This window comes from Podarcis melisellensis, assembly GCF_964234715.1.
Source record: "Podarcis melisellensis genome assembly, chromosome: 3".
Taxonomy (NCBI): domain Eukaryota; kingdom Metazoa; phylum Chordata; class Lepidosauria; order Squamata; family Lacertidae; genus Podarcis; species Podarcis melisellensis.
The window spans coordinates 100051710-100078779 of NC_138530.1; the positions used below are offsets into that span (position 1 = coordinate 100051710).

A 27070-nucleotide genomic window follows, 5' to 3' on the forward strand; every position below is an offset into this window, starting at 1 on the left:
CAGATCCAGGAAGTATTTATGCATTATGTGACCACAATTAGCAGCGTAATTAGGCACAGCCGCCTACACCAACTTGTTTGTGCTGTAAGCAGACGGGGAGCTGTTATTCTCTCTCTCTGCATAATGCAGATGAGGAACTGTTGCAGATTTCAGAGCTCGCTCAAACATCCACACATGGGATTAATTTCTCTTTGTTAAAAGTCAATTTGGAGAGTGAACACTTTTGCTTGAAGCACAGTCCATTAGTCCATCCTAATCGGGTTTTGTGCAAACAAGGACTAGGAATTTTTACACCCTCTCGACCAAGGCGGTAGGTCTTAAAGGCTGGGTAAAGGTAAAGATAAAGGGACCCCGATCATTAGGTCCAGTCGTGACCGACTTTGGGGTTGTGGCGCTCATCTCGCTTTACTGGCCAAGGGAGCCGGCGTACAGCTTCCGGGTCATGACTAAGCCGCTTCTGGCAAACCAGAGCAGTGCACAGAAACGCCGTTTACCTTCCTGCCAGAGCAGTACCTATTTATCTACTTGCACTTTGATGTGCTTTCGAACTGCTAGGTTGGCAGGAGCAGGGATCGAGCAACGGGAGCTCACCCCGCTGCAGGGATTCGAACCACCGACCTTCTGATCAGCAAGTCCTAGGCTCTGTGGTTTAACCCACAGCGCCACCTGCGTCCCATTAAAGGCTGGGTAGGAAGAAGCAATTCAGCAGCTGTAGTTTTGTGATAGAGGTAGAAAAGACTCTACAGCCTGAAAGAAAGATAATGCGCATACAGTGGTACCTCAGGTTACATACACTTCAGGTTACAGACTCCGCTAACCCAGAAATAGTGCTTCAGGTTAAGAACTTTGCTTCAGGATAGGAACAGAAATCGGGCTCCGGTGGCGCGGCAGCAGCAGGAGGCCCCATTAGCTAAAGTGGTGCTTCAGGTTAAGAACAGTTTCAGGTTAAGTACGGACCTCCAGAACAAATTAAGTACTTAACCCGAGGTACCACTGTACTTTTGTAACCTAAGAAAAATTATTTTTTTAAAAAATGTAAACCAGCATGATGCATTTGGGGGAACTTTCTGCTGATTGGATTTCTGCTCTGTCCTTTAAACTGTACCACTAAATGAAAGACCTTTGATTGGGAAGTGAAACTGCTGCACGTAAGCCGTCAGGAGTTGCACTGGGATGACATCCTGGGTGTCTGGTTCCACCTCTGTATTACTGTGAGAGTCATGATACTCATGATGTGTCATTAGAGACCTTGCAGATGATTCAGCTGAAGTTTTGGCTTCCTGAGCAGATGAACCCTGGTGCAAATGTTACCATAGTGCAGAGCTTTCCAAACTGTGCGTCGCAACATGTTAGTGTGTCAGCAGCATTATGTAGGTGTGTTGCACAAACGCTCCCTGCGCCTTTCCAGGGGGGCTGGAGAGGGGTTAGTTTAACCTCTGGTTTGCTAGTAAAACTGAATTACTTTGATGCGAAATGATGCATGCTCAAAAGGTGTGTCACCAACCTGAGAAGTTTGGAAAGCTCTGCCATAGTGTATTTGCAGAGCTATGCAAATTAAAAATGGTGTTGCAGTTGTTGTTGTCTTCATTTTAAACCTATTATTATTATTATTATTATTATTATTATTATTATTATTATTTTAAGCTCGAACTTTATTGACAATCTTATACGACAAACATAATGTATATCTTCTTAACTAGACAAGAATATAAACCGTATAAACAAAAAGCATATACAAGTAATACTCCATTTGTTTACAGACATTAAACTTATTTTATATTTTTACTATCTCTTATTTTCTTATCTATTTATTAACATAAATTTTAAAAATGTAGTTGGACTTCCTATCATTTCCCGATGTGTATTTTCTTTCTGATGATGAATGTACCTTACATTATTAGCTTATCCTTTCTTTTCTAATATATTCTTACAACAGTTTGTACCTTTTGATTTCTTTCGTTTGTGTTTCATTAGACAAGGATCAATCAAATGCTGCCATAGACAACATACCTCTATTATGAATTCGTATATATCTCTTATTTTTTCCCATTTTTGTGTAAACACTTGCCTTGTATTGCCTCTCAAGCTGTTTGTCAGTTGTGCCATTTCTGCATATTCCTGTAACTTGCTTTGCCATTCCATTATAGTTGGAACATTAATCCTGTTATTAATCCCTACCCAGAGGCAACTACATTACACTTAGGGAAGAAGAAAGTTTGAGCCAAACTTTAGGACAAGGTGGAGGTTAAAGAATGCATTTTGAAACAGACGAATTTAATTAACAAAATGTTGGAGAGCAGAGAGGTATATGGCGATGTCCACACACACACACACACCCCGTTCCAGCCCAGATCTGCAAGATCTGTACTGTAGCAGAAAAGTTTACAAGGTCAGTAACAGTAGATAGGGAATTGATGCCACAGACACCAATCTGACCTCTACATAGTCATTAGCACTAGTGGAATCGTTTCCCCAAGCCCCATGCAAATTCCTCCCTCAGGTACCATTTACTAATGAGATCTTCAAAACCAAATCTCACCCACACGTATCAAATATGGACGCAAGGCCCAGAATGGAGACAAAAGTTCCCAGACAGCCTGCTGCGGAATATATCTCTGTGTAAATAAATCAAAGGGCTCTTTTTTAAAAACCATCAAACTGTCAGCAGGAGCCAGTTGTTTATTTTTAAATACAGTATATTTTACAGATACCCTGTTGCACTGAGACAAGAGATCTTGTTTTATGAATGTCTCTCAGTGGTGGGGATATGGAAATCTTGAATTATAATCTCATCTCACTGAGGCCTGCTTGAGTTTCCGCGAAGACCGTTAGCAGGAAAATCTCTCAACAATGTCCTGAAAAGGGCTTAGTAATTTCTTTGGAAATTCATCCCATAGGGGATTTAGACTAGACAATACAGAGACATACATATATTGCCTCTGTCATGAACTCAAATTGGTTACAAATTCCATCTGCATGATCCACGCCATCTATTGACACTTCCTTGGTAACTTTTTTCATCTGTTGTACGTATACTGCTTGAAGATTTTTAAATGTTAAATTAATGTTTTAAATTTCATTAAGAAACATTTATTTTCTTCAACTTTAAAAGTTGTTAAATGAATAAATTTAAATGCATTTCTAAACCTCATAATACTTAAATACATTAGTCTTTAAGGTTCCATGAAGCTCTTGGTATATCAGGATCCGCCCTGCCCCTGCATAGTATTGTTACAGATTTGTGGGTGCCCCGACTCCTCTGGGTTTCTGGGTGCCCTGCCCCCCCGATTCCTGGGTGTTGGGTTTAATCAGTGTTTAGACAATTAAGGTGAGCTAACTGATGTTGAAATTAGCAGTGTAAAAATACCAGTTTTCCTGTTCAGGGGATCGGCTGATAGAGGTGTCATTAAGAAATGAAGAGAGGTGGTCATTGAGAGACATTGACAATGCAAATATTGTCTTTTCCCTGCCAGCCATGAGTAGTGGGCAGAGATAAAAGAATTGGGAGGGGAAGGTTGCTGGGGTTACAGGGGGCATGATGTTAGCACAAGAAAATAGTCTCCTTTTGCACGAGGTTTTTGGAAGGAGCAGGAAGGATGGAGGGGGCAGAAGTCCATGTGGGCTGGCTGGGATAGACTAAACACAGAGACCAGGGAGCATGGCTGGCTTCTACTTTGGACTGAAGCTATGGGAGAAGCAACAAGAGACACTCATGGAGTATAGTTCTGCACTCCCTCCATCAAGGTGTACATATGTGAAAATAGAGCCATAAATCTTAAAGACACTGCAGTCTCCTCTGTGCCTATTTCCCCTGCCCAAAGGGGAGAAACAAGGACTGGTTAAGTGCCAAGACCACTGGGGTGGCCTGTAGAATTTCTTGCCAGTTTCATTCTCTACCACACACAGAGAGAGATTCTTTCACTTGAAGATGGCCAACTGATGTGATCGGTCAGGTCTGCTGCCTTGAAGCGGGGGGGGGGGCTTCCTGTTCATTCTGCTGAGTTCTGTCCTAAAGTCCTGCTCTGATGCCACCACTGCATTAAAAAAAATCTGTTATGATGGGGAAACTGCTCCTTGGGATGCCTGCAGTGGATGACCCAAACCCAAGGTGCAAATGTGCAATATTAGTAACTGTAATACTTATTGCCCCCCCCCTCACCACTCATCAAATGATTGATCTATTTACTGGGAAGAGTGCTGGGCTTCTCCTGACTCAGCACTGTTGAGATAGATGATAGATAGATAGATAGATAGATAGATAGATAGATGATAGATAGATAGATAGATAGATAGATAGATAGATAGATGATGATAGATGATAGATAGATAGATAGATAGATAGATAGATAGATAGATAGATGATAGATAGATGATAGATGATAGATAGATAGAGATAGATAGATAGATAGATAGATAGATAGATAGATAGATAGATAGATAGATAGATGATAGATATAGATAGATAGATGATAGATAGATAGATAGATAGATAGATAGATAGATAGATGATAGATATAGATGATAGATGATAGATGATAGATAGATAGATAGATAGATAGATAGATAGATAGATGATAGATAGATAGATAGATGATAGATAGATAGATAGATAGATAGATAGATAGATAGATAGATAGAGATAGATATAGATAGATAGATAGATAGATAGATAGATAGATAGATAGATAGATGATAGATAGATGATAGATAGATAGATAGATAGATAGATAGATAGATAGATAGATGATAGATGATAGATGATAGATGATAGATGATAGATGATAGATAGATAGATAGATAGATAGATGATAGATAGATAGATAGATAGATAGATAGAGATAGATATAGATAGATGATAGATAGATAGATAGATAGATAGATAGATAGATAGATAGATAGATGATAGATAGATAGATGATAGATAGATAGATGATAGATAGATGATAGATAGATGATAGATAGATGATAGATAGATAGATAGATAGATAGATAGATAGATAGATAGAAAGATAGATGATAGATAGATGATTGATAGATGATAGATTAGATAGATAGATAGATAGATAGATAGATAGATGATAGATAGATGATAGATAGATGATAGATAGATAGATAGATAGATAGATAGATAGATAGATAGATAGATGATAGATAGATAGATAGATAGATGATTGATAGATGATTGATAGATGATAGATAGATAGAGATAGATAGATAGATAGATGATAGATAGATAGATAGATGATAGATAGATAGATAGATAGATAGATAGATAGATAGATAGATAGATGATAGATAGATGGTGATAGATAGAAGACAGATATAGATAGATAGATAGATAGATAGATAGATAGATAGATATAGATAGATAGATAGATGATATAGATGATAGATGATAAATATAGATAGAATGCCACTGGCACCAAAATAGGTAGGGGCAGGAAAAAAAATGCTTTCCATGGACAGTTTGAACCCCCAGTCTGAGGCTTAACTACACTTGCTCTACAGTGTAATACTAGAATTCAAGTCTGTTCTGAAGTCCTGGAGAAGATAGGCAGCCACTCTAAATGTCCCTGTGTTCAGGCAAGAACTTGAAAAAAAAGCTAATAATTGGATGCAGATTTTTGGGTGATAAGCATCCGTTTCCAATAGATCCCCCCCTCCAAAAAAAAAACCAAAACTATTTTCAAGGAAGGGGCATCCATTTTAGGACAGTTAAAAGCTTTAGGATTTGGTTTTAGAATGTTAAGAGGGATTATTTTTCAAGTTCCCGTTTTTGTGCCAAGGATTATATTAATAAATCAGATCAGCGGATGATGAGAACTCTTTTCCTTTCTCTTTTGTTTAGACCACTGCCCTAATCTTAAGTGTATAACTGTACTGGAAAGCTGGAAGGTCTCCAGAAGGAGCCCTTCCTCCTTAGACCACTTCCGCTGCCGCTCACTCGCTCAAGCCACGATATTTGGCTTGGGCCAAATTCCAGCTGAAATACATGACATGAAAAGCACCAACTGTCTCTCAAAAAGCAAACACTGTTCCAGATTTAAACTTGAACTGTAAAACGGGAATGTCAGAGAAATAGCCAAGGGAATTAACAGTAGTTGGGATAGGGAAACTACTTCCCTCCCACCCCCTCCTGCTGCTGAAAACAAGGGAAGATTTGATGCATTAAACAGCTTTTCTTACCTACTTAACCTTTGTTTTCTTTTCCAGGTCTCTCTGCAGACTAATGAGGAAAAAGTATCTGTTTGCACAAAAACTGAGCCCCCTGGAACTTAGAAGTGTGTTTGAGGCTGCAGCCTCTGCGAATCAAGCTCTTATTATTTTCCATCTTGATTCCACAGCTGAGACATGCTTCATTCTATGCATTCTTCACGTATTGGAAAGAAAGACATGATAGTTGCAGTACAACCTCATAAATCTCCTCTGATTTCAATTCTGAGTCTATGAACTCCAGCAAAATTCTCATGAGAAAACAGTATCTGTCTATAAAAACTCCTGAACTCCCCATGGGAATTGGCTGGTTTAGAAGGGTTCAGGGGTTGAGGGCTGTGGCTTATTTGCAAAGATTTTCTCAGTAAATACATCATGGCAACACAGGATAACAACCACTGCGCTCCGCGCGAGGAATGTCCACCCTTCTTTTTATAATGCATGAACTTTTGAGCCTTCCGACTGAAAAACAAACTCTGAGCAACTGGATTAAACGCAAGCGTATCCTTTCAGTAGGAGACGCTCAAATTATTGGTCAGGGATTTGCTTCCTGTTACAAGAGAGCCTAATTTCACTGTGCGATAAACCAGATTATGAGAACGGATTTGTCAGCCAGATTTGTTTGGCCAAGGCATGACTTATAGCAATTCTGTCAGCAGTGCTTATAGTTCTTTCAGAAGGGCGACGCTTCCATCAGCCATCCTGCGGTGACTCTCTTTCTGCCATGAAATGCACAACCGATCCTAACAATGCATGGAACACATTAACTGGATTCTGTAAGGTGTCCTAGGAATCAGTATGATCAGTTCTATTGGTGAAGCCCTAGGCTGCCACCACGGCAAGTGTGATCACAGGTTCATAAGAGTTGGAACGGACACTGGAGGTCGTCTAGTTCAACAGTTGGTAGAGTGTGAGACTCTTGATCTCAGGGTCTCTTCCAACTCTATAATTCTATGAATCCCTGTGCTCAGTGTGGGATTTGCAATGCAGGATGAAACAACAGCATCCTTAACAGAAGGCCACCCTATGTTTTTGTTGTTTAGTCATCTTAATCGTGTTCGACTCTCCATGACCCCTTGAACATGCCTTGGAAACTCTCACTTTCTTCTCAAAACTTCTCCTTTTTTTATGTCCTTGGAGCTTTCCTGGCAAAATACTGGAGTGGTTTGCCAGTTCCTTCTCCAGGTGGATCACATTTACAGTGGTACCTTGGCTTACATAATCTTCAGGTTACATACGCTTCAGGTTACAGACTCCGCTAACCCAGAAATAGTACCTCAGGTTAAGAACTTTGCTTCAGGATGAGAACAGAAATCATGCTCCAGCGGTGCGGCGGCAGCAGGAGGCCCCATTAGCTAAAGTGGTGCTTCAGGTTAAGAACAGTTTCAGGTTCAGGACGCACCTCCGGAACGAATTAAGTACTTAACCTAAGGTACGACTGTAGTCTAAACTCTCAGCTATGACCTGTCCGTCTTGGGTGGCCCTGCATGGCATAGCTCATAGCTTCTCTGAGTTATTCAAGCCCCTTCGCCACGACGACAGGACAGTGATCCATGAAGGGGGAAGTCACCCTTAGCCAGGGACTAATTCCATTTGCTACTCTTAAACTGTGCGGTGTAACATCACATAAGCAGTCAAATACAACATTTCCTGTTTGCCCAGAGTGCACACGCAAGGGAATGTTGCTCCAGCCAGGAGGACTTCCTGTCAAACCTGGTCTGGAGCATCCTCCCCCTGCATGTGACTAGATAGATGGGCATGACCCTGGCAGACCCTATAAAGGGGCTAGTCACACAGCCATCTTCCTCTTGACTCTCTCACTCTCTTGGCTATCTTGATGCCTTTTGCTGTGTGCTGGCTCTTAGCCAGCAGCACATGGGCTCATCCCTCACAAGACGATGAACTCACACCTTTCTCTGCAGCTGTAACTAAAATCGAAAGCCTGTCTTCAGGATCATACTGTGAACTGAATGTAAATAAACCTTATCATTACTTTCTAAAGGAAGACTGTCGTGTCATTATTGTTTTTAAGAGGGGTCTAAAGGGGAAATTTGGGACGTGGGTGGCGCTGTGGGTTAAACCACAGAGCCTAGGACTTGCCGATCAGAAGGTCGGCAGTTTGAATCCCCGCGACGGGGTGAGCTCCTGTTCCTCAGTCCCAGCTCCTGCCAACCTAGCAGTTCAAAAGCACATCAAAGTGCAAGTAGATAAATAGGTACCACTCCGGCGGAAAGGTAAATGGCGTTTCCGTGCACTGCTTTGGTTCGCCAGAAGCGGCTTAGGGATGCTGACCACATGACCCGGAAGCTGTACGCAGGCTCCCTTGGCCAATAAAGCGAGATGAGCACCGTAACCCCAGAGTCGGCTACGACTGGACCTAATGCTCAGGGGTCCCTTTACCTTACTAAAGGGGAAATTTACCAGGAACAATCCAATCTGGACAAGCCAGACTGGATTTCTCAATTTATATGGTTCCAATGAATCCATCAACTTGCTTCTGGGAGTAGGCTCTGCTATTAGCTCACTAGCGTGAGTGAGGAAGGATACTATTTAATCAATATATGCTCTCCTACTATCCTCAACATTCCCACACAAACACCTGACTAGCACTGTTGTAGGCAAGGAGGTGCACATTTTGTGTGTGTGTAACCTCTCACACGTAACACACATGCATGACAATGCGTGTGTGACACAGGAGGCTGAGGGCTCTGGAGGAGTCGGCCACTGGACCTGCATTGCGTGTTGCGCACGTGACTTCACACATGCGTGATGCACTAAGACTGATGTGTGGGTTGGACTGCATCTCTTTGTTCTGAAAGGATGTTTGCAACAACACTGGGATGCAAAATTATTTGTTTTCTGCTTAAAGTTCAGTCTTATGTAATCCAAGGAATAACAGAGCCTCCTTTCTTTGACCAAAGTAACACCTTCACATCTTCGTGTCCCTGTTAATAAGATTTGTTTAGTCTCATGAATAAAAGACTGGCATCATATTTCAAAAAGCAGCTCCTAAGTACAAATCTTATTATTAAAAAGATTTACCTTTATCTTATTAAAAAATTCTTTGTCTCTTTCTGATCTTAGCCCAGAACATTTAACTAAAGTCTAAGACCTGGATTACAAGGATAATTCGGAAATATTCAAGAAATCTTTTTTTGGGGGGTGGGGGAGACAGGGAGATGCAAGGTATTTTATTAGTAACCCATATTGCGCTGCACTGGAAACTCACAGAAATACAGGAGGCAAATATGATGTTCACTTTAATAATAGTTTTATTATTTACAAAGGGCAGTCATATAGGTAATGCCCTTTTAAAATGTGTTGGGGGGGTATTGGGTTGTTTTTATTTTGATTATGTATTCTGTGGTTTTATATTCTGATATTTTTCTGCTCTGAGACCTGCGGGTATAGGGCAGTATAGAAATAATAATAATAATAATAATAATAATAATAATAATAATAATAATGACCAAATTCGTTTGCTGCTTCTCCAGAGGGTGAGACCTAAAACAATGGATCCACATTATGAGAAAGAGGATTTCCATCTATGTTATACTCAAAGTAGACTCACTGAAATTAATGGACCAAAGTTAGAAATCTGCAGAGCCTCAAATTAGTGCTTATAATGGAAACACTGACAAAGTATTAACTTTGGCATTGCAAACACAACATGCTAATTATACCTCTATTCTTAACTATAACTTTTGTGGCTGAAATTATGGCTAGAACATATTATGTTTCATCATGGGATAGTTCTGTCCTTAGCATACACATGTAGCTCCCAGATAAAGATTGTTTTGCTTTCTTTCCCAGCAAGACTTCCATGCATGGCACTGATTTTATACTGGCCCCAGTTGGGTTTACTGCCAATTGTAGACTTTGCTGAATGCATCTACACACATTTTTTAAAATCTTGAAATAAGGAGTCTGAATTCATCCATAATCAGTTCTTCTAATACTAGATAAGGTGAAATGGGTTCAGCAAGACATTTAAACAAGAAAATGTTCAACCAGACAAGAGGAGCACTCTACAGTATTGACCTAGAAGGTAAAATGGCAATGCAGAAGTACTGAATGGATGAGTTAGTTAATCCAGTGTTTCCCAACCTTTTTTGGGCAAAGGCACACTTGTTTCATGAAAAAAATCTCGAGGCACACCACCATGCCAGATGGGGAAAGGTCACTTTTTACTTATGTAAAAAAAAATAAAAAAATAGTAACAGCATAGAAGGTAATGGTAGATGACTGTTAGGGTCTCCCCCCAAATGCAGAATTCTATTAATATCTTCCTTAGCGAGCCGCGTTAACCCCTGTAATGCTTTCTATAGAGTAAGCATAGGGGACACTGGGGGATGTGGAACCAAGGGGGCAGTGGGCCAAAAGAGTTCGGGATCTACTGCTTTAAACAGAAATAAGAGCCAGTGGGTTCTTCCTTTTTTAAAGTATCGTTTCAGTGGGGACAGCAGTCCGGATTTCCAAAAAGCGGCGCTTTTTTGCGTCTGAGCAAAGAAGAGAGAGAGGGGAAAAAAGAGAGAGAGATTGATTTGTGGCTGCGCAAAGGAGGGAGGAGCCCAGGAGTAAAAGTAGGAAGGACGAAGGGAGGGGAAAGGAAAGTTAATAGAAGGAAAGGTGGGTGGGAGAGAAAGAGAAAGAAAGAGGGAAGGAAGGGGGGAAGAAAAGTGGAAAGGAGGGAGACCGAGGCGGGGGAGAAGCGTCTGGAGAGTTGCTCCGAAGTTTGGGGGGCCGCGGGGGTGGGCGCGCGTCCCAGGAGGCGGAGGCCAGCCCGGGCTGGGAGCCGCGCCGCGGCCCGGGGGCGGTAGGCGGACCGCGGCTCCTAGGATGTGGAAAGGGGACGGTGGCGCAGGGGGAGGAGACCCGCATGGCTAGGGCAGCGCGCAGGGGGAGGGGAGCGGGCCGGAGGCGGGCGAGGGGGGCCGCGATCCCGCACGCCGCGAACATGGCCTCCTGCCCCGCGGGCCCCGCCGAGCCCCCCGGCCGGAGGAGAGCAGAGGCAGGAGGAGGAGGACGAAGGCGCTGCCGAGGAGGCGCGCCAACTTCTGCCAACTTCGGCGCCTGCCCCGTCGCCGCAGGCTCCTCCCGGCCGAGAGCCAGAGGACGGCAGCGGAGCAGGAGGAGGAGGATCGGGTTTGGCGACGGCTGCTGCGCCCTCTCCAAGCGCGGGGCTGGCCTCCGCCGCGCCCGATCCTCCGCGCTCGCCGCGCTTCTCGGCGGAGCAGGTCTCGTGCGGGTGCGAGGCGCTGCTGCAGGCGGGCGACCCCGGCCGGCTGGGCCGCTTCCTGGGCTCGCTGCCGCCCGACGCCGAGGCGCCGTGCCTGGAGGCGCAGGCGGGCGAGAGCCTGGCCAAGGCGCGCGCGCTGCTGGCCTTCCAGCGCGGCGACTTCGCCGAGCTCTACCGCCTGGTGCAGAGCCGGCGGTGGGATGTGGGAGGGAGCTCGCTCGCCGCCCCGCGTGTGCCTATGTGAGGCACGTTACAGCCCCGTGACGTCAGCGCCACGCAGGCAGCCAGGCAGGCAGACGGCGAGAGCCCCGCGCTGGGCGGCCTCTCCTCGCCGCCGCCCCGCCTCTCGCCGCCCGACTCACCCGCCTCCCTCCCACGGCACACCAGGCAACGTCTCGCGGCACACTAGTGTGCCGCGGAACACCGGTTGGGAAACACTGAGTTAATCATTTCCTTATTTCTTATTCTTTAAATTACTTTCAGTATTATAATGATCACTGACATATTACTGTGTTGGCTCATTTGGTTGTGCCTAGTTTGTTCTCTTTTTCAATTCTAATTTTGCATTTTACTGTAACAATAAATTATGAACTGCTTGGGCGTCTTATGAATTGTGCCCAACTCATTTCATCTCATAGTAGGACATTAAAATAATGCACCTAAGTTAGACATGTCTGCTAATTTGAATAAGTCTGCTCTGAGTATGGCAAACACTGTATGCAATTCTATATCTTTTTGCAGTGTTTATAACTAAAACACATCTGGGTACTTTTTCCTTCCTTCCTTTCTTTGTTTGTTTGTTAAAGACAACCAATTTGAATACTTTTAGAAATTGATCCCCAAGTCTGGGGGGGGGGGGAATATTTTAGGAGTACATTGTATTTACACACTTTTAGAAGAAATGCTAACTTTGTTCCATCGGGGGGGGGGGGGGGAATACTTTCAGGCATAATTACGTAAAAATACCAGGTAGGATTTAAATAACGCTTAAAATTCTCAGCCTCTGCTGAAACATTTCAGAACAAAGGAATTGTCATACGCACACAAAACAAATAACAGGGAACGATCTTGACAAATATTTTCTCAGCTGAGTACAAATGGCTTCAGATGGCTCATTAAAAAAATAAATAAGAGGTTTTTAAGGGTTGGCTCTACTCTTTGTACTTTTGCCTGGCTTCTGCTTCTGGTTCTCCCAATTGCAGGAGGTTCACTAGTGAAATATTTACCACTATGTCAACATTTGCTACCAGAATTACTGTTGTTGGCAAGATAGCTCCTAATAACTGATGTGATGCTTGGCCCACTCAGCAGGAGTTCTGTGTTTCTTAGGGGCTTCTGGCTAACCACTGAATTCAGGATACAGGAGAAAAGGAACCTCTGGTTTGCTCCGACAACACAGTTTGAATGCTCTTGATGCCACCAAAATGGGTAGCATTACATGAGCAATAGTTGTGGATTGTTGTGGGGAAATAGCCCATAGGATTGTGTTTGTCTCAGAACTACCTGAGCCTCCTTCATTACAAGCATACAGAGAGAAACTACTGTTCTAAAAAGGGATGCAGGTGGCGCTGTGGACTATACCACCGAGCCTCTTGGGCTTGCTGATCAGAAGGTCAGCGGTTCGAATCCCCACCACAGGGTGAGCTCCCGTTGCTCTGTCCCAGCTCCTGCCAACCTAGCAGTTTGAAAGCACACCAGTGCAAGTAGATAAATAGGTATGGCTGTGGTGGGAAGGTAAACAGCGTTTCTGTGCACTGTGGCTTCCCTCAAGCTGTCTGTGGACAAACGCCAGCTCCCTCAGCCTGGAATTTGACTGGACTTAACTGTCCAGGGGTCCTTTACCTTTACCCTATTGTTCTCTCAAACAAGCAAAGGCTTATAGGGAAAGAAAGAACACACTTCCTTATCTAATAGTACAATGCGTTTTCAATATAAGAAATATCCTTGTGGTTACAGAACAGCCTGACTGTTCTCAAAACATTATTTTCCTCATCAAACCTCCCACCCCCTTGCCACATACACAGTTGTCCTGGACTTCCCCACTGCAGAAGGATGTGCAGATCAGGAATTGACCTCTACGGTATGGTTACCAGATTTTTTTCAGTGAATCTGGGGACCCTTTTTTTTTTTTGAAGCTGAGTAGCAACAGGGAGTCAGTAGTGGGGATGGTGAGGCAAAAGACCCTGGGCCCAAGCACACATGCATATGTATAAAGGTGCAAAGTCCTCCTTTCGCACCATGTGAAACATAAGTGCGCAGAGTTTTTTAAAAACTGGGAAACGGTGCGTCGCCCGCCCATGACTCTCGAGCCTTCCCCCATCTCCTTCCCTCTTCCCCCTTTATTTTGACAGATCAGGGGAGGCTCTGGAGTCACGGGAAGGCTGCTGTAGCCCAGGAGGGGCCAGCCTGGTAGTGCAGTTGGCTCTGGCTGGCTTCAGGAGCTGCTCACTGCCTGCTACCGTGCCGCAGGAAAAATGGTGGGTGCCACGGCAGCGAGCAGCTCCTGAAGCCAGCCAGAGCCAACTGCCCTACCAGGCTGGCTCCAGGCTCCCAAGGCTGCTGCTGCCACATTTCCCAGGGACAGATTTGCAAATCTGGGGACATTCTGGACACGGAATTTGTCCGGGGACAGATTTGCAAATCCAGAGACTGTTCCTGGGAACCAGGGACGTCTGGTAACCCTACTCTACTGTCACTTGCGGACAGACTGTTAAGACCATATCCATGGAAGCCAATCTCACTTGGCTATGAGTGATCGCCAAAGAAGATGGCCGAGAAGCAGCATATAGCCCTCATAACAAGTAGTCTCCACGAATGTGTCTAGCCACATCTAAGCTTGGGGCCATTGTGATAAGTGTATTCCTTGGCTTAATGATGTATTGTGTGAAGAATCATTTCCGTTTGCCAGTACCGAATATCCCATCAGTCAGCTTTATTTGATGATACCAGCTTCTGTTATTGTGCGAGAGGGAGGAAAACTTCTCTGCATCCACTTTCTCCCTCCACCAACTTGTATAATTTTATTATACAATTATTATACAATTATTCTGTAATCCTTTTAGAGTTATTGGCGGTGGTGGGAATACAAAGAAATTGGGAAAATAATTTAAAAATAGACTGCCGAGCAGAAACAAAGAGAAGAAAAAACAACAACGTTTTTCTTTGGAGAAAGATTAATTGACTGTTCTAGTTATTTTAAAGCATTTGCATCCAAGCCTGCAAATATACCCTATGCTATGTGGTTCATACTCTAGGGGGAAATAATAATAATAGGGGTGCAAGCTTTAATTGGTATGCAGCTTGATGATGCATGTGTCTATTCATCGGCATTAATCAGCTGATTTATCGGAGAAGGCTGAGATGGAACTTATACAGTATTTGGGAATCTATTTTGGCAGTTTCGTGAGCATATCCATAACACACACACACACACACACACACACACACACACACACACTTATTATTATTTTTTAGAGTGTTAGACTGCATAGAATCTACAGGTCCTTTTTCATTTTTATATCCCACCACTTTTTCTCCAATCAAGGCAGCATATCTGGCTCTCCCTCTCCTCATGCTGTCCTCACAACAACCCTGTGAGGTAGGTAAAGCTGGGGGACAGTATTTGGCCCAAGGTCCCCCAGTGTGCTTCGTGGCCGAGTGGGGATTTGAACCCTGGTCTCCCAGGTCCTCGGCCAGCACTCTAACCATTATACCACACTGGCTTAGCCTAGGCTTGGCAACAGTCCTTCTCACCACTGACCAGATATGGAGACGCGCTGTGGAATTGATATACAGTGGTACCTCGGGTTAAGAACTTAATTCGCTCTGGAGGTCCGTTCTTAAACTGAAACTGTTCTTAACCTGAGGTACCACTTTAGCTAATGGGGCCTCCTGATGCCACCACGCCGCCGCCGCACAATTTCTGTTCTCATCCTGAAGCAAAGTTCTTAACCCAAGGTACTATTTCTGGGTTAGCAGTCTGCTAACCTGAAGCGTCTGTAACCTGAGGTACCACTGTACTGAACTTGTTCAGCAAGGCACAGGTGGTATTTGCCCCTATTTTGCAGGGAGCGTCCCGGATTTACAGAAGCTGCCCCGGTTTCTGATTTGAACCCAGAATGTCCCACTTTTCCTAAGGTAAAGGTAAAGGGACCCCTGACTATTAGGTCCAGTAGTGGCCGACTCTGGGGTTGCGGCGTTCATCTCGCTTTCTTGTCCGAGGGAGCCGGCATACAGCTTCCGGGTCATGTGGCCAGCATGACTAAGCTGCTTCTGGCGAACCAGAGCAGCACACGAAAACGCTGTTTACCTTCCTGCAGGAGCAGTACCTATTTATCTACTTGCACTTTGACATGCTTTCGAACTGCTAGGTTGGCAGGAGCAGGGACCGAGCAACGGGAGCTCACCCTGTCAAGGGGATTCGAACCGCCGACCTTCTGATCAGCAAGTCCTAGGCTCTGTGGTTTAACCCACAGTGCCATCCGCGTCCCTCACTTTTCCTTAGGACATCCCTATTTTCATTGGAGAAATGTTGGCAGATATGCATTGGGTCTCACCTGATCTCAACCTCTGGGTCCCTAGATGTTGTTGGACTCTCATCATCCCTGAGCTCTGGCCTTGCTAGCTAGGGGTGATGGGAGTTGTAGTTCAACAACATCTGGGGACCCAAGGTTGAGAAGGCCGCAAGTTTACACTGACTTCTCTAAACTGACTTCTTTAGAACCACCTCCTTTTAGACTTGGCACTTTCGCTTTTTACTTTCACCCACGTGGTGGCACTGTTGCCTTGTCTTGAAACGCTCCGGCCTCGGTCAAAGGAGCAAAAAAGCCGGGCAAGAAAATAAAGAGGACGTACTAAGAAAGGTCGTCGGAATTACGCCCACCCTACCTCACACCCCCTCGCAAACCCGCCCCTCCGAGGGCCGTCGCTGCCTTGCAAAGAGGCCCGCGAAGGCACACCCACCCACGAAGCCTCCCTCGCACTCTGGGCCAGTAGGAGGCGCGCAAGAGAGCGCAAAGATGCGGATGGAGGCGGAGGCGGATCCCGAAGGCGAGGAAGGCGCTGGCCGCACTGCGAAGCCAGGTAGGTGGGCAGCGGGAGAAAGGAGGCCGCGCGGGACAGAGGCTTGCTAGGCGCCCGCCAGGGAGATGGGGGCCTGGGAGGGAGAGGCCAGGTGGCAGCAGCAGCAACAGCCGCCGGCTTGCATGCCCCGCACCGTGCACCAGACTGACATCAGGGCGCGCCAGCCCGGGCTGGAGCTCCTTCCTTCCCCTTCTCCGGTGTAATAGCCTCGCCTGGCCTATGGCAGCTCTCCGGGCCGCGATTGACAAGCCCGGCCAAAGCCGAGGGCCTTGCAAAGCCGTCACTTCCTCCTGCTCCGGCGAGGGCTCCTCGGGTGCCTCCCTGTTGCTGCTCCGGGTGTCACTCTTGCAGCGCAAAAGGGAGATGCCTCCCCCACGCTACCGGGGATATGCGGAAAGAGCAAAGGGAAACTTGCAGGATTTGGGGGTGAAAACCTGGGCTGGGGGGGCGGGGGGGAGAGAGAGGCCCGGTGTGCACAGATAATGCCTCTGAGCAGGTGGTCAAACATGGCAGGCGCGCCGCCTGTGTTTTCCAAACTGAAACTTTTGCACGCGCTCAGAAGATCGGCGGAGGTCGCGTTTTGCAAGAGGTGTCACATGTGCGGGTTATCTTCCTGTGTCATCCTGAGTCCAGAGCAGCCTTTCTCAGCCTTGGGTCCGCAGATGGAACAGGCTCCCTCCAAACGTGGTGGGTTCTCCACCCAGAGGAGATTTTTGAGCAGAGGTTGGACGGCATGGGGGGGGGGGGAACTGCTCCGCCCCCTAAATAAATAAAAAAATTTAGTAAAGGGATCCCTGACCATTAGGTCCAGTCGTGACCAGCTCTGGGGTTGCAGTGCTCATCTCACTTTATTGGCCGAGGGAGCCGGCATACAGCTTCCAGGTCACGTGGCCAGTATGACTAAGCCGCTTCTGGCGAACCAGAACAGTGCACGGAAATGCCGTTTACCTTCCCGCTGGAGCGGTACCTATTTATCTACTTGCACTTTAACGTGCTTTCGAACTGCTAGGTTGGCAGGAGCAGGGACCGAGCAACGGGAGCTCACCCTGTCGCGGGGATTCAAACTGCCAACCTTCTGATCGGCAAGTCCTAGGCTCTGTGGTTTAACCCACAGCGCCACCCGCTAACTGACAAAGCGCATTGCAGATAGCTCAGTTCTGCCACACATGCCAACATAGATCCTGGCTACGCCCATGCTGGATGGCCATGAGTAATGGATGTTTTAGTTGAAGTTCCTTCACTGCAGAGGCTTGGATCAAATTCCATGATTCTTTGACTACAACTCTCATGTCCCTGGCCCCTGGTCCCGCTAGCTCTAGGGCTGATGGGAGTTGTAGTCTTACAATTGGATTCTGCAACAGGGCTCCCCGTTCTGGTCATTTTGGGAGGGAAGGGCAAACTGAAAAAGTAAATAACAAAAAAAATTGGCCCTGGAAAACAGTAAAAAAAGTTTCAGAAGTTAAATTGCTAGGTAGGAGGTTGACCTCCAGGACCACCAGGTTAGACTTTTGAAGAATGTTGGGTGGCCATTGCGCAGCCTGGAAAAACTGCAAATTCTCCATGATTTGTAGGGCAAATAGTTAGGTTTATTATGCTCTGGAGAGCAGTTTGGGATAAAGGGCCAAGGTACTTTAGAATTAGCTAAGAGCAGTGGCGGAATTTGGGCTTTTATATTTCAGCGGTGCTGAAATTCGGTGCCCTCTCCTGGCTCTTGCCTTCCGTTGTTTGCCATTGTTGCAGTGTCCCCAGTGGCGCCCTCTCAGCTCAGCACCCCCCAGTGCTGGCAAACCAGTCCTGCCCCCCCCCAATCCGTCTCCACTAAGAGCTAGTTTGCTATTAAAAACATGATAAAACATCAAACATTAAAAACTTCCCTAAACAGGGCTGCCTTCAGCTGTCTTCTAAAACTCAGATAATTGTTTATTTCCTTGACATCTGCTGGGAGGTCGTTCCACAGGGCGGGCGCCACTACTGAGAAGGCCTTTGCCTGGTTCCCTGTAACCTCACTTCTCGCAGGGAGGGAACCGCCAGAAGGCCCTTGGAGCCGGACCTCAGCTGAATGATGGGGGTGGAGACGCTCCTTCAGGTATACTGGGCCGAGGCCATTTAGGGTTTTAAAGGTCAGCACCAACACTTTGAATTGTGCTCGGAAATGTATTGGGAGCCAATGTAGGTCGTTCAGGACTAGTGTTATATGGTCTCGGCCACTCCCAGTCGCCAGTCTAGCTGTAGAGCTCAAAAACTCACTTTGTCTCTGGTATTTGTAATATGGAGACTGGTTTCTTAAGACAGCTTGAATGAGAGACAGGATTTATTCTAATCCTCCAGTTTGCAGACCTGACCATGGGTGCATGTTGGTTTGCTGGGGTTCTTACCTAAGTCACAAAGCTGATTGCCATGTCCAGGAATGTGTTTTCCTTTAACTGTTGGGTGTTCACAAGAACATTGGATCATAACTCTCTTTCCCCCCCTCTTCCCCCTTTTCCCCTGAGTTTTTCTATATTCTCACTGGTAACTTGGTTTTCTGCCCTATAGATTTTTCATCATGAGTGTGGACTGGATTGGCTTTGGTTATGCTGCGGTTGTGGCTCTTGGAGGTGCTGCAGGATATATTCGCAAAGGTAAGCACTGGAATTGTAGAATACACACACACAAAATGGAGTCTTCTTTCCCACTCTGTCTTGGATCACATTCCAGTGGTGTAGTAAGAATCATGTGAAACACTTCAGTTTCCCGTTTAGGGAAGGTTTTAATGTTTGATCTTTTATCATGTTTTTAATATTCTGTTGGGAGCTGCCCAGAATGGCTGGGAAAACCCAGCCAGATGGGCAGGGTATAAATATATTATTATTATCATTATCATTATCATTATTATTATCATTATTATTAAATGAATAAATAAATATGTAGGGCTGGAGGAGACGGGGTTACTCCCCTCAGTGCCATCATAATACAAAAGTTCATTTTCTGTCTATACTTTACCAGAGTGATTGATGTGAGACGAGCCTAGTCATTTAATAATTCTGATTTAGTCTTCAGGTAAGGCCAAATCCAACTTTGGCGGGCACCCCACCAGATTTTGAGTTTTTGCTGAACCAGATAAGTTTAAAGGAGCAGAACTCAAAATGTATTGAATATGTTGTGATTTAAGAGGTATGATTCTGGAATTTTATAAACCAGACAGCTTGCTTTTCACTTGACTATAAAAAGAAACTAAATTAATACGTGAGCGTTTTCTCCTACCAAAAGTGCTCCTTCTTTTAAAGTGTTTTTTTAAAGATGTGTTTGAATTTATCTTGTATATTTATTTTCCCTCTCACATACATACATAGCACTTTTGCACAAAACTGGTTTCAAGACTGAAATCCAGAAACCCTGTGACCATCATATTTCAAAAAGACATTGTAGAAGCATTTCTGTTTAGTTTTATTGTTTTCTGCATATTTCCTTTTTTCCCCTCTGAGCTTGATCTATTGTGATATCATTGTTACAGGCAGTAAAATCTCCTTGGTGGCTGGCCTGTTCTTCGGCTTGATGGCTGCTTATGGAGCATATTGGGTAACTCACGACCCCAGAGATATAAAGATATCGTTGTGTAAGTATCCTGCTTTCTGGAAAAGGCAGTGCACGGCAAGTTTTAAGAGGAAATTGAAATCTTGCTTTGAACATAGTCATCCTAAAACAAATGATCATAAACTGAAAACAGATAGCCGTAAAATGGGAAGTACCTTTGTAACAGCTGCAGGTATTGACTCAAAATAGTCAGTCACCTCCAGTTTTAACTGCTTCATTTGGCTCCAGGGGGCATTTGGACTTCCAGTGAGTAAATGTAATAGGCTGAGATGAAAGCAGCTCCCATGTTTTCTTTAATGTTAGGAAATGTTTCACATTTGGCAACACTAATCGATGGTTCAGTTCTTCCATGTGCAGAGCTATAATCTATTTACATAGCACCAGGGTGGATTTGATTTAAATCAAATCAGTTTAAATCACGATTTAAATCATGATTTAAATCACGAGTCAATAAGATTTAAATCATTTTTTTACAGAAAGGCTCATTCTTGCCGGTATAATCTTAATATTTACAACCAGATGAAGGTTTCATTTTTGGAATAATTAATTTTCAGAGTAGTTTTTACAGTTATATCAAAAATTACTGATTTGGTTATACATAGACAGATAATTATGAAATTATTGTGAGCTTTGATAAGTTAACTGTTTGTATTTGGACAACTTTTCTGCTGTACTTTATTGGAAGGAGAAAAACAATCATTTCCTTAATAACAATTTAAACAATTTATTTAACTAAAACACTCATATTATAGCATATTTATCCATGTTTGTTAACTGATGTGGTTAAACATTTTTTGAAAAAACAAACAAACCTCAGACTGAGTTTTAGCACACAAGAAAAACTTAAAACAAATCCTTATTTCCTGATGGATAGCCTTTGGACTATAATGTAACTTAAATAGAAAACTATCTTTAGAAAGATTTTTCCTCTGAAAGCATTTTATTTTAAAAATGCAATTAAAATTTTAAATTTCCAATTAAAATTTTAAAAAATCCAATTTAAATTAAAAAATCTGATTTTTTTTAATTAAGAAAAACTTTGATTTTTATCCACCCTGCATAGCACTCACCTGAGCCTTGCAGAGCTGTGCATCATGAGGATAGAGCAGGCTGGTACCCTCAAGATCTTTGGGACCACAACTTCCATCATCCTTGGTCACTGAGCACGCTCTGTTGTTGTTACGTTTTGTTGTTGTGAACTACCCTGGGAACATGGTTGAAAGGCAGCATTTAAAAACCCATAGAATTAATAATAAACTAATGCTTGTATGTATATTTGCAGTCACAGCTTTCCTCCTGACAGTTGTAATGGGAGTGAGGTTTAAGAGGACCAAGAAGCTAATGCCAGCTGGAATCATAGCAGGCCTCAGGTAGGTAAATAAAGAGAGAGAGAGTCCCTTTTTTTACTCAGCTGCAGTCCAGTCAGCACATACCAGTCAGAGAGCAAGCATCCCTGAACACTGGGGGACTTACTCCAGAGTAAGTAAGCATAGGATTGTATTGCACGCAACTTTAAACCACGGTCAGAGAGCTGCTGGTTGCGAATCTGTCTCTTGATTATAGAACTAGTTTTTAGGTGACAAAAGTTGTGGCGGTTGCATCCAGACTGTCCCTTACACAAGCAGAAAGGGTCCATCTGTGAGGTCATGGCAGAAACTCTTGCTAGAAGAACAGGAGGCGATTTGGGTTGATCCCAACTTTTCCTCCGCAAGCACTTTTCCTTCCACACTGTTCCCTTCGGAGCTGGCTTCAGGGAGCAGCAGGATACTGGGGAAAGTTTGCCTCTTGCTGGTTGCAAACCACAGCATTTCATAGTTTTCTGAGACCAAATTCTGTGATTTTGCAGCTATACTGAGGTACATGATTTTATATTGGAGATACAGTTTCCAATATAGATTTTATATTGGAGATATAGTTTCCTGACCTTTAAAACAAACAAGCAAGTTTCTTGTGTTTTAAAAGTAGGAAGCTAGGATTGAGAGTACATCATCAGTAGACTGAGGGAATGTTCTTTCATATGTGGTCAAAGAGTATTGGGAAATAATCCATCATGAATTGGGGGGAAAGGTTAAAAGTACTTTTCCCAAAAAAAAATCCCACACACACCAGAATCCTTTTTGTTGGGGATAATCCAGACGGAAATTCCCAGCTGTCAAAAAAGGTTATTTATGTATGCCACTGCTGCTGCCCGTGTTTTGTTAGCCCCAAAATGGAAAACGAGTGAGTTCCCAAATAAATAGGAATGGCAACTTAAACTGGTGGAATGTGCGCAGCTTGCAGACCTAACATATAGAATAAGAGAACAAGAAGAACATACCTTTCAAGAAGATTGGAAAATGTTTATTGAATATTTGGGGGGAAATTGTGTGCGCTCGAAAACGTGGGCAACATTAAGATAAATTCAACAGTGTAAATCAGTTTTGAAGGATGTAATACTTTAATGGAATACTGAATGGTTTAGTTTATGTAAAATATGCAGGGATTTATGATAGGCAAAATGAACCATGGAAAGAGAGAAACGGAAGTCTTTGATATTTTAAGGTATGTTTAAATGAGTATTCTAAATTGTAAAACAGAAAATTTAAGAGAGAGAGAGAGAGAGAGAGAGAGAGAGAGAGAGAGAGAGAGAGAGAGAGAGAACATCTTCAGTGCCTTGTAAAACTGGGGAGAGGGGTAGGGGGCAGTTTTGTCCAGCCCTTTTTCTTTTCTTTTCTTATTTCTATGATTTGAAGAATAACTAAATGCACTAACTAAATAACCAAATGAATAACATTTGCATAGTTTGTGCAGTTCACAGAATTCAGCTTTTCTGAGCAGGGACTTTGGGTTACCTTGGTGTAGGGTTTTGTTTTTTTAAAAAAAAAATTAGAGTACACATAGTCCTAGATATGGAAATGTATCTTTCACGTCTCAACTGGCAGCATGCTTGCTAATTTCACTCTCTTTCTCTCTCTTTTAAACATAGCCTTCTGATGATCTTGAAGCTTGTTCTTCACCTGGTATGAGAGACCAAAGCAGCAAGAAACAGCATTTGTATAATTTTACATGAACAAGCAACAATTCCTTTGTATTTTTCAATGTATATGTAGGAAGATCAAGCACTTTTGGGGTTAATGACTACTGCACAAAAGGCAGTGTTACTTTTTTGTGGATTTGGGGCTACATTCTTTAAGTTGCATTAGTGTTTTCTCTAAGTAGCATTTTCTTGGGCTGTGGTCCTATACCCCTGGGAGCTATTGACCTCAATGGCATTTATTTCTGTTTAGAAATGCATACGATTGTTCATAATTTTTGTTGACATCTATGTTCTTGTTTAGACAAGTGATTGACTTGTCCTTTAATGATGATCCTAGTTATTTTTTTATTTCTTGTGGAGCAATGAGATTTCAGTGATGCCTTACTCTTAACAGTAAGAGGTACACCATCAGAAATAATGGGAATCACAAGACCATTGAAACTCAGACTCCTGCTCTGTGGCATATGCTTTGAAATTCATCTGCAGCCCTGAATGACAATTTTGCAGACATGGAGATTTACAAAACATGAAACAGAGCATTGCAAACATGCATACATAACAATTTTCATTATATGGATCTTCTTATGTTGTACTGAAGCTCCCTGATTAATAGACATATCTGATGCATATAGAACTAAAAACATTTTTTATTGCCGAAACACAGGAAAGCTTTGTTTCCGTCCAGAAATCCAGAATATAGAAACTGCCAAAACTGAAATAAAGAAGTTTAATATATTGAAGGCATGTTCTCTTGTCTTAACTGCTGACATTGAAAAACTTCTTGAATTCTTAGGATGATGAGGTATAAGTAACCAGAAGCTTTTGTGATGTTACTACTAGGTAAAGGTAAAAAGGTTAAGTCCAGTCAAAGGCGATGATGGGGTTGCGACGCTCATCTCACTTTCAGAACAAGGGAGCCGACGTTTGTCCACAGACAGCTTTCCGAGTCATGTGACCAGCATGACTAAACCACTTCTGATGCAATGGGGCACTGACGGAAACCAGAGCACACAGAAAAACTGTTTTCCTTCATGCCACAGCGGTACCTATTTATCTACTTGCACTAGTGTGCTTTCGAACTGCTAGGTTGGCAGGAGCTGGGACAGAGCAACGGGAGCTCACCCCGTCGTGTGGATTTGAACCACTGACCTTCCGATCAGCAAGCCCAAGAGGCTCAGTGGTTTGGACCACAGCGCCACCCGCGTTACTACTTGGTGTGACTTATGTTCTGTGTCCTTCAAATGTTGTATTGTCACCACTCGGGATTTTTAAGGTGAACTTTGGAAGAGTTCAGAATCAGGCCAAAGTCCTCACCAGTTCATCATCCCGTTGTGACAGATGCCTATTTGAACCCCCAAAACAGGAACTGAGTGCAAGCACTCTACTCACTTATGATTCCCAAGTCTGGCATACAGTTTGCCCTAAGTACCATGTATGCATTTCACATATTTCGTTTATTTTTTTTGAAAAAATAATACCATGTGGAGGGATCAGGTCCATGGCACACTGGAAGAGAAGGCTAACCCATTCCCTCTGCTGAGTCTTGATGGAAACCCACTGCCACCTGCCAAAAGATGCTTCCTTCTTTCAACACGGGATGAAGCCTTAACTCCCTTCTCCCTGTTTGTCATGAGCCCAATCCTGATTTTGCTCTGCTGCAACTGCTGACCTCAGAGCAATAGGGAGACATATTATTCTCTCCAACACTGTCCAGTGCCGCAGCTAAATTTCTGCTCTAGGGCGAAACTTAATTCTGCACTCCAAACACCTATACAGTACTCAGATTATGATCTGAAAGGAATTGTGCAATTCCTTTCCCTCTTGTGTTTCTTTAACAATTAACCACCCTGTTTTCGTGCTTGACTTAGACACACTATGTTCATTCTCTCCCTCCTCCCCCCACCCGCACAATCATCCCAACCTTTCACCCAGTCAGACACTTGGTTACATAAGTGCCAAGTTGCTAGGCTGATCATTTGGTGCCCCCCCCCCTGCAAAATGTCCCCCTGTGTCCCTTTAACATTCTGTGAACCTTTGCCCAGACTGGGCAGCGCAGGCCTCTGAAACCAAGTGCAACCGTTTTGTAGCATCTAAACACAAAATGGCGGAGCATGTTAATTTCTTCACTCTACTTGGTCAGAAGCCCATTGGGTTCAATGGGACTTGCTCCTGATAAGTATAGGAAGGCTGCCTGAGGAGGCTCAGTCATCTAAATGCTATTTACCCCCCATGTTCACTACGTCGGCATGACAATTTACAGTGGCACAATGACACACAGAGCTATTTATAGTGGTCACCAGACATGAGCTTTGCCTGTTTCTTTCTCTCTCTCTCTCTCTCTCTCTCTCTCTCTCTCTCTCTCTCTCTCTCTCTCTCGTGTGTGTGTAAGTGCCCTCAGATTAATCTCCAGAATTGATAAACAACAGTAAGACAGTCCTTTCTGCATTTGTTCAACAGCTTAATTTTAAACCAGCTATTAAACTGCTGAGTTGTACTCATTGTATCTCCAAGGCCAGAAAAGTTGATAATTAATTCATGCAGTGAGTTTTGCAACATTTTTTTTAAAAAAGACAACGAACTAACTGGATAGGGTCAAAAAAAAATAAAAAAAAATCCTTCCAGTAGCACCTTAGAGACCAACTAAGTTTGTTATTGGTATGAGCTTTTGTGTGCACGCACACTTCTTCAGATACACAAATGCACACAAATGCACACAAATACTCATACCAATAACAAACTTAGTTGGTCTCTAAGGTGCTACTGGAAGGAATTTTTTTATTTTGTTTTGACTACAGCAGACCAACACGGCTACCTACCTGTATCTAGAACTATAGATAGGGTCAGCCACTAAAGTCTGGCAGAGCACCCAGTCCTTTTCCCACTTTGCATAACAGACAGAACTTCAGCAGCTACAGTTTTCCATTACTTCATAGCGAATTTTGCAGCTGTTGAAGGCCACATATTTAATAATGTAAGCAGGCATATTCCATGCATTATACTGAATGCACACAAGGCAGGGAGCGTGCCCACGGAACATGTCAGTGCTGCAGGTGGAGTTAGCTCACGTGGTCCTATTAAGCCATGTGCCAAACTCCCAATAGGAAGATTTATGGCTCTAAATCGGGGTGGGAAGCCTGTGGCCTTCCACATGTTGTTAGACTCCAAATACTATCAACCCCCATCCAGCATGGCCAATGAACAGAGATGAGGGGCGTTGGAGTCTGACAACTTCTGGAGGGCCATAGGCACAGAAATCACACATCAATACTTTTAATTCTTGTATTTATAAAGTGTGTAGCCTACTCAAACATTCCAAGCCCACTGTGTTATGTGTAAGGTTGCCAACTCTGGCTAAGGTAATTCCAGGATAGAGCTTACAAACTGAGATTGGATTTCGGCATCCTTCTAAATGCTGGTTAGAATTCACAGAATTCTTTCACCCCTTTAAACAGTAAACCCTGGGGACTACCAAGATAAAGAAGCAGCATAAATTGGAACCTCCTAATGCTCTGGGTAACTGAGGGAAAGGATAAACACAGGTTAAATGCAGGCCCAGTCTTGTTTGATGACACAAGGCTGACAAATTAAGAAGGCTGAGAAGTGGGATTCTCTAGTTTAGTAGTCTAAAGCAAGTATATTCCATTACGGGGATTAATATAGTACTTCTCTGAAATGATCATTTGCTTTGTGAATATTCCAGTTCTCATACTGTAACATCTATTTGGCTGGAGGGTGAAAAACAAACCCAAGGAGTGGCTCAGTGACTGCTTACCCTGGTATAATACTGTTGTCTTAAACAGATGAGTTCCTTGTTAAGTGCCCATGGCAACTTTGGAAAACAAATAAATGTGGGACAAAAAGAAAGCACTTTTCTTTACAATATTCTACTTCTAAGCAAATCTACCAATTAAAACTTTTAAAGGCATGGGAGACGTGAAAGTTTTGCA

General features: G+C 43.7%; 1 protein-coding gene across 2 annotated transcripts; it reads left to right on the plus strand.

The window, feature by feature from the left end:
- The first annotated feature begins 16381 nt into the window (after positions 1 to 16381).
- TMEM14A (transmembrane protein 14A) lies at positions 16382 to 23863 on the plus strand. Of its 2 annotated transcripts, none has more exons than XM_081906691.1 (5): positions 16382 to 16534; positions 19070 to 19155; positions 20028 to 20129; positions 21390 to 21477; positions 23073 to 23863. In XM_081906691.1, exons 2-5 carry the CDS (start codon positions 19080 to 19082, stop codon positions 23110 to 23112), a joined length of 306 nt encoding a protein of 101 aa, XP_081762817.1. In that variant the 5' UTR covers positions 16382 to 16534; positions 19070 to 19079; the 3' UTR covers positions 23113 to 23863. The 2 variants fall into 2 exon arrangements, with proteins under 2 accessions (XP_081762817.1, XP_081762818.1); XM_081906692.1 differs by lacking the exon at positions 16382 to 16534 and adding an exon at positions 17016 to 17221.
- Positions 23864 to 27070: the final 3207 nt, after the last annotated feature.

What these genes read in the sequence shown, in the direction of transcription:
- TMEM14A (XM_081906691.1), top strand. Translation starts at nt 19,080, where the DNA reads ATGAGTGTGGACTGGATTGGCTTTGGTTATGCTGCGGTTGTGGCTCTT. An exon ending in AGATATAAAGATATCGTTGT is followed by an intron (nt 20,130 to 21,389) that starts GTAAGTATCCTG and finishes GTATATTTGCAG; the next exon opens with TCACAGCTTTCCTCCTGACA. An exon ending in GGAATCATAGCAGGCCTCAG is followed by an intron (nt 21,478 to 23,072) that starts GTAGGTAAATAA and finishes TTTTAAACATAG; the next exon opens with CCTTCTGATGATCTTGAAGC.